This window comes from Apus apus, chromosome 8, assembly GCF_020740795.1.
Source record: "Apus apus isolate bApuApu2 chromosome 8, bApuApu2.pri.cur, whole genome shotgun sequence".
NCBI lineage: Eukaryota > Metazoa > Chordata > Aves > Apodiformes > Apodidae > Apus > Apus apus.
This window is the reverse complement of record NC_067289.1, coordinates 3,322,660-3,336,040: the sequence shown is the minus strand read 5'-3', so window position 1 is coordinate 3,336,040 and position 13,381 is coordinate 3,322,660. Positions and strand designations below refer to the sequence as shown.

The 13,381-nt window shown below is 45.5% G+C and overlaps 1 protein-coding gene across 9 annotated transcripts in view; it reads left to right on the top strand.

The window, feature by feature from the left end:
- Window positions 1-13,381, top strand: part of BOK (BCL2 family apoptosis regulator BOK) — a 29,672-nt gene that overhangs the window by 2,183 nt on the left and 14,108 nt on the right. For 2 of the 9 annotated variants that reach the window (XM_051627023.1, XM_051627022.1), the window contains exons 3-6: window positions 979-1,106; window positions 6,952-7,022; window positions 7,841-8,210; window positions 13,103-13,231. In XM_051627023.1, coding sequence (XP_051482983.1) covers window positions 7,988-8,210; window positions 13,103-13,231 — 352 coding nt within the window. In that variant the 5' untranslated portion in view covers window positions 979-1,106; window positions 6,952-7,022; window positions 7,841-7,987. Of the gene's footprint in view, window positions 1-978; window positions 1,107-6,735; window positions 7,023-7,840; window positions 8,211-13,102; window positions 13,232-13,381 lie in introns of those variants that run through there. The other 7 variants (XM_051627027.1, XM_051627026.1, XM_051627025.1 and 4 more) reach the window with 6 other exon arrangements.

Genomic DNA, 13,381 nt, shown 5'->3' with positions numbered 1-13,381 from the left:
TTGGGCTGAAAGGTTTTGCCTAGCCCTTGAAAGCAGAGCTGTAGTAAAGGGAGCCTTGGACAGGACTCTGTTGTACCTTGGCTCTGGCTGTCAGTGGAAGCAGGCAGCTCTTTCATAGCAGTATTAGTAAGTTCTTCCCTCCTCTTCTGCTTCACAAAGTTATAGGGCCTTCATGCTTTGGGGATTCCTAGTGCTTTTCCCATGCTCATTACAATTGGTGAAAAACTATGAGCAGGAAAGGGTCAAACACATACACATGTAAGCATGTGTTTGCTGTCTGTTTGGCTGCCCAAGCCTGGATGTTGTGGGGAAATAAGGCTAAAAAACCAAGACATCTGTGTATGCTGTTGGGTTTTCTTCTCACTACAGAGTAGAATTAACTGTTTAAAGTATTATTTTAAAGAGGATATGCTGGTTTAGTTAATATTTTTCTTCTACTTTTTCTAGGTTGTTTGGTTTTTTGTTTGTTTGTTCTTGTCTTTTCTGCTAAAGCAGAGGTATAAACCTGAAAAATAAAGAAAAAATAGGTTAAAAGCTGGTGATAAATGTAGTAGGTAAACAAGTCTTCTGCCCAACTCCACCACCAGCCCTCTCCAAACCCCACCTGAATTATGAAAGCTCCTTAAAAACAAGCAGAGCTGCTGTCCCTGTTCCCACCTCAGGTTTTGCCTGCTCCATTCCTTTCAATGGAACAGGAGCCTTTGTAGGAGGCAAGTGTGTCAAAATTGCTGGTAGTTATCTCAATACAAAAGTAATTGTTTCAGAAAACTGTTGCATTCTGCTGGCAGTGCAGAACAAACACTGCTTGACATAACCCATATCGTTCTCTCTGAAAACAGAAATCTCAACAGAGGTGTCTACAGCTTTTGCCCAACAAGCTGATACACCTGGCTGTGTTTTGTGAAGCCTGGAGAAGACCACGAGTGGTTGTGTTTGTACATGTTCTGCTAAAGTAACACAGCTTTGACTTTTTGCTAGGAAGTGTTAAGTGAATCCCAAGAGATCCTGTGTCCTGCTCTCCTGCTGTTCTCTGCTTTTCACCAGACACTTTTAAGAGCAAGAAACTCTTCAAGTGAGAAAATGCAAAGCTGCTTCCTCCCTTGAAGGTAAAGGTGTTGCAGTTGTGTTACTGTTCCCCCACCTCTTGCCCACCTTTGAGTTTGTTTTTCTTCCCAAACAATGTGTTGATTGTTTTCTTTTTCCTCTAAGCTGAGAGTTAGGATTCAGATTTCTACTGATGGCAACTGAAAAGCCATGTAGATGTGGTGCTGAGGGGACATGGTTTAACTCTGGACTCGGTAGAGTTAATGGTTGGACTCAATAATCTGAAAGGTCTTTTCCTGAAGAATTGTGTGGTGCTGTGGTTTTGCTCTTCCTTGCTCTCACCAGGTGGCAGCAGCTCCCACTCCTTCCAGATCCCCTTCGTCCTGTTGCTGTTCTTCCCTGTGGGAATCACGGCGCCTGCTTAGTCTAACTTACCTGGAAGTTGTATGCAGATGGGGGGTGGCCCTCTGTTTAATTGGGTGACAAAGGATAGGCGCTGGGGGATAGTCTGGGGGATGGACCTGCCACTCACTGAACCCTTCCAGAGAGTCATGTCTAGAACCACCAAGTATCTATGGAAATTAGTGTAAACGCTGCTTGAACCAGGGAACAAAATGCTCTGCTGGAACTGATAGCAAGACATTGTGCTTCAGTTACCTACCTGCTTTTAAACTGGAGCTGCTAAATGAGGTTGGATCCATTTGGAGTTAACCACCAGGAAAATGAGGGAGGAAAAAAAGATGGCACTATCCAGAGCTACAGGAGGAAAGAAGCTTGTTTTAATTGCCTGCCTATTGCCTGCACAGGTTGGCCAAATGCCTGCTTTCTCACCTGTGTCCAAACTAGGAACTGGAGTACTCGGCTGTCATGCTGATCAAACCACTGGGTGGTCATCCTTGTGCTTACAAAGATCTCTGCAACTCAAAATGACAGCCTAACTGCTGCTTCTGAGATGCTTCTGGCTCCCTCTGCATTCAAGTTTTCCTCTGTGACATTTTCACTGCATCGTTCTGAAGCTTTTACTGTCTGAGCTGACCTGCTATGTGAGGACAACTTCAATGTGAGGGAGCCATTTGGAGATTCCTTGGATAGAAAACTCACCATTTCATTTGTGTGTTGAGAACCACCATTTTTTTTCCTGCAGAGTAAACCCATTGTAGTGTGGATCCCTGGGTTTTAGTTCAGGGTGGAAGGTCTTACAAAGGAAAATCTCGTTTTTTTCTCTCCCCAGGTGACTTGGCAGCTGTTATTCTCCTTGCTGATGGAATTAGTACATGTTTTTCATGCCATTAAATTAAAATATAACACTAAATAAAACTGATTTCTGGGGTGCATGTCCTTCAGATAAAAAATTCCTATGCTGTCTCTCTGAGATGCCTTGTGAAAGACATCTGTATTTTCTTAAGGAAAGAATCCTCTTTGCTCATATTTGTTCAGAAACATTTGTAAACAGGAAGATCCAGAGTTAACTGTATGAGTTGCTTGAATTAGGATTTTGAGAAGCTTTTTTTCTGTCCTCCTGTAAAACAAGAAGAATAATTGAATCTTAGAATGGTGAAGGTTGGAAGGGACCTTAAAGATCATCAGGTTCCAACCTCCCTGCTATGAGCAGGAACACCTCCCACCAGACCAGGCTGCAGAAGCCTCATCCAACCTGGTCTTAAACATCTCCAGGGAGGGGGCAGCCACAACCTCCCTGGGCAAACGGTTCCTTACTACCCTCATGGTGAAGAATTTCTTCCTGATATCTAACCTAAATCTCCCCTCTTTCAGTTTAAAACCATTACCCTTTGTCCTGCTCATTTATGCCTCTTTCTGATGAGGGACTGTTTATTAATGAACACTTCCTTGGCCTCTGCTTGGCTACAGCTCCCATTAACAGCTCTGTCATGTGAATTTCTGCAAGGTACAGTGTTCATTAATGTAAATCACTTCAGTCTCACACCAGTGGCCTGATGTCCTGGCTGCTTCTGGAACTGTGATTCTTAAATTACAAAGATGATATTTCTCCTGACAAAATGTATGTATGTAAGTGCTAACAAGAGACTTTGTGCTGCTTTGGCTTCTCTCCAGAGAAACAGGTCCGTGGTTACCAGGAAATGAGAAACCAGACCTTGAGTGAAAACATGCTTTGGGAGTGTTCAAGGGGGCACAGACTGAAAGTCTGAATCTGATTTTGCTCTGGTAACTCATGATAAGCATCATCCACTTCTTTTAAATCAAGAAGCTGTGTTAGTTAGTACAGCATCAGGTATTTAACAAAGCCTTCCCTTGCAATTACTGAAGTGATGATGCATTCAAGCTGAACCCAGGCACTTGAATGAGATACCTCTCTTGCCCAGTATTGTGGTCTCATGTATTTCTACTTTATTCTTTGAAAACACTTCCTCTAATTCTCACCTCCCTGATTAACCTCTTCCTTGCTGCTGACTGACTTCAGATTTAAGCTGGCTAGATACTTGCTGATGTTTGTCCCCTGTATGACCTGTGGGATATTGCACTCTTGTTGCCAGGTTGTGTGTGCCTCCCTTGAGTGAAATTTCTGGAATGTTAAAGGGAATTTTTAGTGCAAATTTTCCCTAGAGTTTATTCATGTAGGTAAATAAATATTTCATAGAATCATTTAGGTCAGAAAACACCCTTAACATCATTAAGTCCAGTTTAAGCCCTTTATTTGCTGTAAATAGAAAATAGTTTAGAGTTGTATGCATCTATTGAAATTCTGAAGTGATGTAAGGCCCAGCAGAGTGATATGTGAGTGTCTTGCAAAATACAAGCATTGCTTATGTTGAGGTTATTTAGGCTTTTTTGTGTAAAGTAATTAGTCTTCCCAATGTGTAGCAGATAGATATATTTTTCACCCTCCCTCTCTGCCTCCTCATAATCAAATCACAAACTGTCTAGCTCAATAAGAAAGACTTCTCTGAGAGAAATTCCTCTGAAGTTTTAACTTCATCTTCACAAAAAACTGTTGTTCTCAAGCTGTTTCTTCATTTCAACAGTTGACTCAGTTCAGTAGCTGAATAAGAAGTGTTCTGTCTTGTGAGTTTAGTGGGGTTTTTGCCTCAGGTTCTTTTCTGCATTCTAAAAACATATTCAGCTTCATGTTTGCTACTTTAATTTAGCACACAAAGGCATAATTATATTTCTGTTTTTAAAATGGCATTTGTTCAAGGGGGCATGCACTAGCAAGTAAAAATACCTACTAAGTAGGAAACACTCTGGACACATTCAGGTTTCTGACTGGGATCAGCTGTAGAGTTGCTTAAATACACATCACTTTCTTCTGAACATTAAGACGTGTTCAGATGCAAATAAACAGGTCCTTGATTCCTGCAAGTCTGAGACTCGCCCTCTTTTAGAAGCAAATATAAACCCAGATTAAAATCTGTGACCTCAAACAAGCTTTCCTGCTTGCTGATTCTTACATATGACTAAAGATAACTTGAATCACTTGAAGTGGGTCAATGGCCAGATACTTGCTTCTGTCAAGCCAAATTTGCAGTGCTAGAGTCTGGAGATGTGCAGGCTGGACGAGAAGCAGAGCACTAAGAAGCTTCCTAGCTCTTGCTGAACTGATGGTCCAAGACCTGTAGCAGATCTCTCCTGAATGCTCTGAAAAATAACCAGGATGTGCTGTGGAGCCAAGGAAGAGACCACTAAGGAAGCTGGTGGGGTTTTCCTTCTTTCTTGAGCAAGGATGGGCATATGCATCTACCTCATCCCAAACATGCAGAATAGCTACTGCACCCAGCTGTCTTTCAGAGCCTTGTAGACACTCTGGCCAAAAGGTTTTCAGTGCCAATGTTTTACCAGGGCATGTTCTCTCTGAAGGGAAACCCCTTGTAGCAGGCAGTGGCTAGTGAGGTGGTTTCTCTGGCTATGAGCTATGTCTCTGTCATCCCTCTGCTTCTTGAAGCTCTTATTCTGCAGATGTTTTTGAACACTGGACCTATATATTACACTGTGTAGTTCCTCCTGGTAGCTTCTGAGGTCATAACACCCTGGTTTTTTGCAGTCAGCTGAGCGCTATATGCTGTGGTTTCATCTATTTCATCTATTTTTACTTATAGAGGTCTCTTTCAGTGTGAAGCTGTATTTTCAGTATGTGAATAATACAGGTAGAACACAACGGACTGTTGAGTTTTTTATACAAAGTTTGGTTTCTTCTACACAGCATTCATGTTTCTAGTTTGTGTGCCTTTGCAGCAGGGTGGAAGTTGAGGGGGTGCTGCATACCATGACAGTTGGGCAGGGAACATATGGGATGGGCTTGGCACCCACAGGGAGCTGGGAGGCACTGTGGCACTTGCATATTTGCCAGAATCCTGGGAAACATTATCATTAGTTTAGCCATACTGATATTTAAGCATTCATCTTTGTTTCAGAGCACTACTGAATAGGGACATTTTAAATATGACAACTGTTGCAAGCTGGCAGCTGCTGCAGGGAGTGGAGACATCAGTTTTTCGTGGCTTTTTCAGCCATTGCATTTTGCAAAGGCAAAAATATGATTTCTCCAAGACATGATCAGGATCACTCTGCAGAGGAGGGGTGGGTTAGGGATGGGCATTAAGTAGCATAGGATCTCAGGGGTCTTGATTCAGGGAAGTGCTTCTGTCTGTAGTGACTATACTTAAATGTGAGGCAGGCAAGTGGATAAAACCAAATTTCTGAGAGGATCTTTGAGCAAATGCTTCTAGTTCTGGAGATGTCACTGTTGCCATCTTAACATGATCATACCACACTATGGCCAGGGGTTCCCAGCTGACTATTGCTGCATTCACATACCACTCCTTAACTCCTTTCCCAGGTCAGAAAGAGGATCTGGTGACAGAGGGAGAACAGGCTTTACCACAGCCCCTTCTCAAGGCAGCAAATCACTCTGACAACCCAGTTAATGGCAGAACAAAATATATCCTCTGTATTTGGCCTGTGCATGAATTGTATGTTGGCTACTGGCCTGAGTATTTGAGGTATTGTATAAGAAAGCTTTTTCATTTGTTCAGTTTTATACTTAATTTTGAAGCCTGGCAGTGGTGCAGGTTTGTGCTTGGGGGGTTTTTTGTGATCTACAACTTGGAGAGGTGCACTCACCTCTGCCCCTTCTCTAAAGGTGACAAGCAAGAGATGGCAACCTCTTGCTCCTGATGTCCTTTTAGAAAGGCTGTGTTTTGGACATCCCACATAGCCAGGCCCTTAACCTACAAACTGGTGTTTGTTGGGCAGAATTTGTTTGGGCTGGTAGGATTTCTTGTTTGCAGGAAAAGCTCTGTTTCTAAAATCTATTTTGCTTCAAGTCATAGCACATAAACCCACTGTTTGTAGGTGGTCTGTTGAGTTGAAATGTTACCTCACATGCATGGAAAAACAAGTTGAGCTTTGTGGCACCAATACAATAATGTCACTATAAAAGGCTGGGGTTGAAATTAATTTCTAAGTACGTTGGAACTCATGGAAATGTCTTCCTTAAACTTTTATACGTTGGTTTTCATAACACACTGAGATGAAATAGACATGCTCCCGCAAAGCACTTAATTCAGGACAAACTATTTCCTACCAGCAAACCCACCGCGTTATTTTCTGCACCTGAGCAGCTGCAGTTTTGGGGCAGGCGAGTCCTTGAGCCCAGCCCCTGCGAGACCAACAAAGAACCTCCTTAAGAGAGAAGCAGGGGGAGGAGAAAGCGTCGCTCTCTGGCCATAGCAACCCCACCTCCCGGTAATTTCATCTTCCTTACAAGGCTAAAGCTAGAAGCTTTCCTCTGCCTCCTGGCTCCCTTAAAAGCTGCCCAGGATCCCGGTGGAAAAGCAGCCAGCACTGGCCGGAGCACGGCAGGGGAGGCTGGTGCTCTGCAGAGGGTGACAGTATCCTATGAATCCTAAACCAGGTGCTCATTGATTGCAGATCTTCCAAAGAGACATGAAACCAAACCCTAAAAGAAATCTCTGAGGGGGGAAAAAAGCACAGCATGAGAGGTAAATATATTTTTCATTGGGAAAACCAGAATAATTGGCTTTATTTTGTTATTGGGAGTAGATGGCTAAAAACTGGGGATGGAAAAATACATTTACTAACATCTGAATAAAGGCTGGTCTGGCTCTGACTTCAAGAGCAGCACTGGGTAAAATGTCAGATCACCAGATTGAATTCAGGTGCCTCTGAAGAAATTTTGAATTTTCTCTTTAGGCATTCACACCTGAAAACGTTTTTTTAAAATCTGCTTTTCTGTTCTGCTCTCTCTGCTATTGTTAAGGTTTTTGAGGAGTAGCATGCACGTTTATGAAAAAAAACAACCAACCAGACAAAACAGCAAACACACCAAAACAAGAGAGTGGCTGAACTAAAATCTAAATGAGAATGTGATAAACTGTCTCCACTGAGACATTTCAAATGCACCCCTGTTCCTGCTACTTCTCCAGAAAGATCCTACTGAGCTGGAATGTCTGTTGACATCTGGTTGAGGTTACTATAGCTGGTATTTGGGATGCATTTCCCCCCCCCCCAGTTTAATTGAAACAAGCTGAGCTTGTCTGTGCATTGTGTGAATTGTTTCCACTCTCTGGCTGTTTAGTCTCTCTGAAGGGTAATTGTAGGACTGCTGAAATCTGAAGTGGAAAAGAGGAAACACCTGGATAGTTCAAAATTGCAGCCTTTCTGAGGGTTGTGCTGCCAGTGGAAGTCAGAGAGGCTGAAATATGGAAGACTTTGCCCCTTGTCTGTAAGATGCACCAAGACTGATCTTTTACAAACATGATACAAGGCTAGAAGACTTACAGATTATTTTATTCACCAGGTAGAATGAAAAAACTGGCCTTTTGAGAATAGCTGCTGGGAGCTGTGACAAACCAAGAGACTGGAGGATTCCTACACAGTTCCTGTAGATTCTCCCTGAAGGCATCAGCTCAGCCTGCCAGCAAGTGTGTGGGTCCAGCAGCCAAGGATGGAAGTGCTACGCCGCTCCTCAGTGTTTGCTGCAGAGGTGATGGAGGTTTTTGACAGGTCTCCTACTGACAAGGAGCTCGTGTCCCAAGCTAAGGCTCTCTGCAGAGACTACATCAATTCGAGGTTAATTCGAGCAGGTGTCAGCTGGAGCAAACCTGAGTACAATGTCCCAGTGCCTGGGGGTAAGCTGGCTGAGGTGTCCACCATTCTGCTGCGACTAGGTGAGTTCCTGTGGGCATGGGTGTGATCTGAATCCCCTAGGGAGCAGCTCAGATCAGAGTAAACTTCCTGAAACTGATGAGTGCCAGGAGTCCTTTCATGTGCTGATAGGTTTCTCTTTGCTGCTTTGGGCATTTAGGTTTGGTTTTGGTGACCTTCCCTGAAGAGCTCCTTCACTTGCATTTCCTCAGCCCCTTGGAGCACAGCTCAGCACAGTGTTACTGCAGAGCTCCTTTTTTTCTGAGGACTTGCAGCAACTTAGAAGCATGATGCAGTCCAAGAAAGCCCAACAGTAAACTAAGTTTATCTGCATAAGACTCTAGCCATGTAACAGTTTCCACAGTAGTTTCAGTAGTCGGTCTCAGCTTTTAGCAGGTCCTCCAGGTTTTTGCCAGATGCAGGTGACTTGGCTGCTGTGACACAAACCAGGCTGGCATCTAGTAGAGTACTGCTACCTTTAGATTTGGGCTTCATCAGTTGCTCCCCCAGCTGCAAGGATGTAAAATCTGGGGGTAGTTGCTTAGACCGTGTGTGTTGGAGATGTTACAAAAGCTACTCTTCAATGACAGGGTGTTTCATTTTCCTTTGCCTGTCTTAATCATTCAGGAAGATGTAAGTGTTCTTGCTTTTTGTTGGAGCAAGGAGTACTAGGCTAGTGTTGCCATTCAGTGCCCAAACTAGCCAGCCCTGCTCATGGCCAGGTGGCTGCTGGGGCTGCAGGGGGTGGGATTGGAAGGCTGTGCCTGTAGGCTGTTACACAAAGAGTCTGTTCTGGAGTTGAGCTTGTACCAGGAGCACTCCCTAAATCCTGACAGTTGCCTGGTCTTTGCATTAGATTTTAGCCTCCTGTGTACTCAAGTCTAGCTGTGTGCTGTTTGGGATCCTGACACCTTCTTTCTTGGAAGTTGCTTCCAGCATTCCTCTTTGCCTGCAGGCTGGTATGTTGGTTCACGTATGGCTTGGAAACTACCACTAGCATTTGCATCTGAGGCTGTACTAAGATGGGGATTGATCTCTTCTCCCTAGTTACAAGTGATAGGACAAGAAGAAATGGCCTCAAGTTGTGCCAGAGGAGGTTTAGATTGGATATTAGGAGAAATTTCTTCACCAAAAGGGTTATCAAACACTGGAACAGGCTGCCCAGAGAGGTGGTGGAGTCACCGTTCCTGGAGGTGTTTAAAAGACATGTAGATGTGGTGCTGAAGGACATGGGTTAGCATGGGTAGAGTTTGATTAATGGTTGGACTCAATGATCTTAAAGATCTTGTCCAACCAAAAAGATTCTATGATTTAATTGCACAAATGTTAAAAGAAGTCTGGTGAAGTAACCTTTTGCTGGGCCTAACCAACTCAGGACCAGGCTGGTCTCTGCAGTTACTCTCCTTTCTTTCTACTTATGTTTGAAATTATCCCAATTTTAAGGCAGAGATGTTTTTCTATTAACTGAATGATCTTTTCACATACATTCTTTCTCTCTCACTTTTCTCTCCTATGCTGACTTTTATTTTTTTTTCCAGTGATTATTTGGACTTTGGGGTTTTAGTTTGTTTTTCTGTCAATCTTACTGCGTCTTTGTCCTTTATTTCTTCTCTGCCTGGGTTGGGGCTGAGATTTGTTTGCTTTCAAGCAGATCTTCAGTGGGTGGCCAGGAGCATGTTAAAGGGCAAGCAGGTGGCAGACTGGAACTGCAGGCATCTCCTGGGTGACTCTCTTGTTGCTTATTCATGTCCAGATGGAAAATTTTGGCTGATAGCTGCAGGAACTTGGCTCCCTCTCTGAGCATATCTGCTTGGAGAGCACCATGTGGTACCCATGCAACAGGAAGGGTGAGCAGTCATCTTTAGTAGGATGAAGAGTTGTTTCCAAACCATTTGTTCAGAAATGCTGCCTGCCTCATAGAATCACAGAATGGTTTGGGTCAGAAGAAACCTTAAAGATCATCTAGATCCAACCCTCTGCTGTGGGCAGGGACACTTTTCCCATTTGGAGTTATAACCAGTGCAAGGCTGAGTGGTGTCCAGCCACCTGCCAGGAGCAGTAGTCCTTAGCTGCTTACTAAGCAGTGTAACAAGCCTGACCAGTTTTTTTTTCTCCTCTGTGATTGTGCTGAGAAGCCTGTGGAGTTGAGAAGTCAGTATTTCTTAGCTCTCTTTCACTTGCCAAGGCAGTAAAGGGGTTTGATGGACTGGCTGGTGGGCCAGGAAAGGTGCTGGCACAGGCAATGCAGTTGCAAAGTCTTGGGGAGAGAGAGCCTGTCAGCTCAGTGAGGAAGGACTTGGGGATGCTCAAAATGAAGCTGGCAATGTGCACTTACAGCCCAGAAAGCCAACGGGGTCCTGGCCTCCATCAAAAGCAGTGTGGTCAGCAGGTCAAGGGAGGGGATTCTCCCCTTCTACTCAGCTCTTGTGAGACCCCCCCTTGCAGTGCTGGGTCCAGCTCTGGAGCCCCCAGCACAGGAAGGACTGTTGAAGTGAGTCCAGAGGAGGTTACAAAGATGATCTGAGGGCTGGAGCAGCTCTGCTCTGGAGACAAGCTGGGAGAGTTGGGGTGTTCAGCCTGGAGAAGAGAAGGTTCCAGGCACCTTCCAGTGCCTGAAGGGGCTTCAGGAAACCTGGGGAGGGACTTGGGACAAGGGCTTGTAGCGACATGATGATGGGGAACAGTTTCAAACTGAAAGAGGGGAGATTTAGGTGAGACATTAGGAAGAAATTCCTTCTTGTAAGGGAGATGAGACACTGGAACCAGGGAAGCTGTGGCTGCCCCATCCCTGGCAGTGTTGAAGGGCAGGTTGGATGGGGCTTGGAGCAGCCTGGGCTGGTGGGAGGTGTCCCTGCCCATTCAGGGGGTTGGATCTGGATGATCTTGAAGGTCCCTTCCAACTTAAACCGTTCTATGATTCCTTCTACAATTAGTGCAATGAGTGAGGCAGAGGTAGTAAAACCTAATGGTGTGGCCAAATGGGACACCCCAGACCAACATGCCATGTGTCAGTGGTTTGGTTTATGTGAACTTGTGGCCAAGGGGCAGGCAAGTGCCCCTTTCACAGCAGCTCTGAGCTTCTGCACATGGGAACAGTCACCACTGCCCTGCTTGTTCCTTTGCGGTTACTGGAAGAAGGAGGAGAAGCACAGAAATTGTTCTAAATGTTGCAAAGTGCACAGCTGGACATCTGAACACAGGCAGTGAACTGGCACCAATGTAATGAGCTGCTGGAGTGGTCCTACAGCTACCAGAGCAGAGAGTCTCCATGAGCCTGGAAATGTTTTCCTGTGCTTTTCCTCCCTTGCCTGCTCTTGTCTGCCCTGTGTGCTGGGCCTGCCTTAGCTGCACGTCTGCCTCCAACCCAAACCTGATCTCCTCTGGGGCCTTCAGGCACTGCTTGTTAAGAGCTTTAGCAGTGGCAGGCTACCAAGTGCTTGATCCCAGCCTCCCATGCCTCCCTCTTGGCTAACCACAGGCAGGGCTATTCCCATTTCCTCACATTTTCAGGGAAGCCTTCGTGCTCCCTGCAAGGAGAAAACAGCTGGTGAGTAGCACAAACAATGTTTCCCCTTATCAGGCCTGACCATGAGTTGGCAGGGTTTCCTCTTGCCATCAGATTGTGTGGGACAATCCCACACACACAAATGTCCTGGAGAGCTCATGTCTGGAATTCTGTAGAGCTGGGCTTTGCCTGTGTTGTGTTGAGTGCCAGAGACCAGTTGGATGAGTTACAATCCAGTAGCTAATGACTCCTAACGAGCTCCTGACTGGGGTGGCATCTTCCTTTTCAGTCCCTATCTGAACAAATTTTCAGTAGGATCAGTTGCCCTCTGACTAGGGCAGGTTGTCTGGGTCTTGCAGGAGGAGGTAAAGCTGTTGGGACAGCTCTCCTCTTCCCCTGGGTGCTCCAGAGCACCCTTGTGCAGGAGAAGGATGCAGTGTCCTTTTAAATCTAAACCAAATAGGACTCTTGTGTACAAAGGGTCTTGGTCCCATGCAATGTTTGCATTGTATAATGCTCCTACAGCAGCTGTGCAACCCTCTATGAACCCCTATAGAGAGAGAAATCCATTGGAAATTGGCATTTACTAGTTCTACTGCTCAAAAATATTTTGTTTTGCTAGAGAGGAAAAGCTTTACTGCTGTTGCCCAAGATCCATAGCTCAAACATGTGCAAGAAGGTTCTGTGCTTGTCTTTGGTATTTCTGCCTTGGTCTTCAAGCTAGCCTGACACCTCCAACTGTTCCCAGCTGGGGAGAAAACAGCCTGGAGGTGAAAGCACATATCTGTGTGCCTGCATGTCAGGAATCTTGTTGCTGAGGAGTCAGCCAAGCAAATGAACATCTCTTCAACCATTTGGGAGAGAGAAAGAGCTCCAGGTTGTCACACTGTGCCTGTGTGAGAGTGAGAGCTGAACTGATAATCTCTTTGCTCTGTGAATGTTGTGCAGCTCTGGGTGGATCCTGAGCTTTCAGCAGCCTCCAGCATTCTTGAGTCAGTCTCATCTTGAGGCTTTTTTTTTGTCTAAGTCTGATGGGGTGTTGAGAAAGGGCGTATCCCTCAAAAGCTCACAGGGGTGGACATTTTCACTGCTGAAGAAACAGGAGATGGCTTTGCTTAGCTGAGGCCTGGCTGCTGGGTTGGAGGAAAGGTGAGCATCTGACCTGGGAACCTGATTTATATCTGGAGTTACTGCAGCCTGTCCCCATTCCCTTTTCTGTCCCAAGCAAAGGAGATACCAGGAAAGCCGGGTGCAGGTGGCAGGGGGGAAATAAAGCTGCCTCTTTCAAACAAGGTGGATCTGGGCTTAATTCTCTGGCCGGAGGGATATGTGGGGGTGGCCCCAGCTGTAATTCCTCCATGGTGAGAGTAGGTCTTGGTGTTCCACGTGCTGACTCCTCTCTGTTTCCAGGGGATGAGCTGGAATACATTCGCCCCAATGTCTACCGGAATATCGCCCGCCAGCTGAACATCTCCCTGCATTCTGAGACCGTGGTGACAGATGCCTTCTTGGCAGTGGCTGCCCAGATCTTCACTGCAGGTACTGTGCCCTGACAGATATGCAGACAGGGCTGGGCAGAAAGGAATGAGATGGAGCCACCTTCTCTCAGAGAAAGCATGTTTCTGGGATGGCCTGCAAGGTGGGGCATGGTTTCTGAAAGGGCTGTGGGTGGTTTGGCAACGTGCCCCG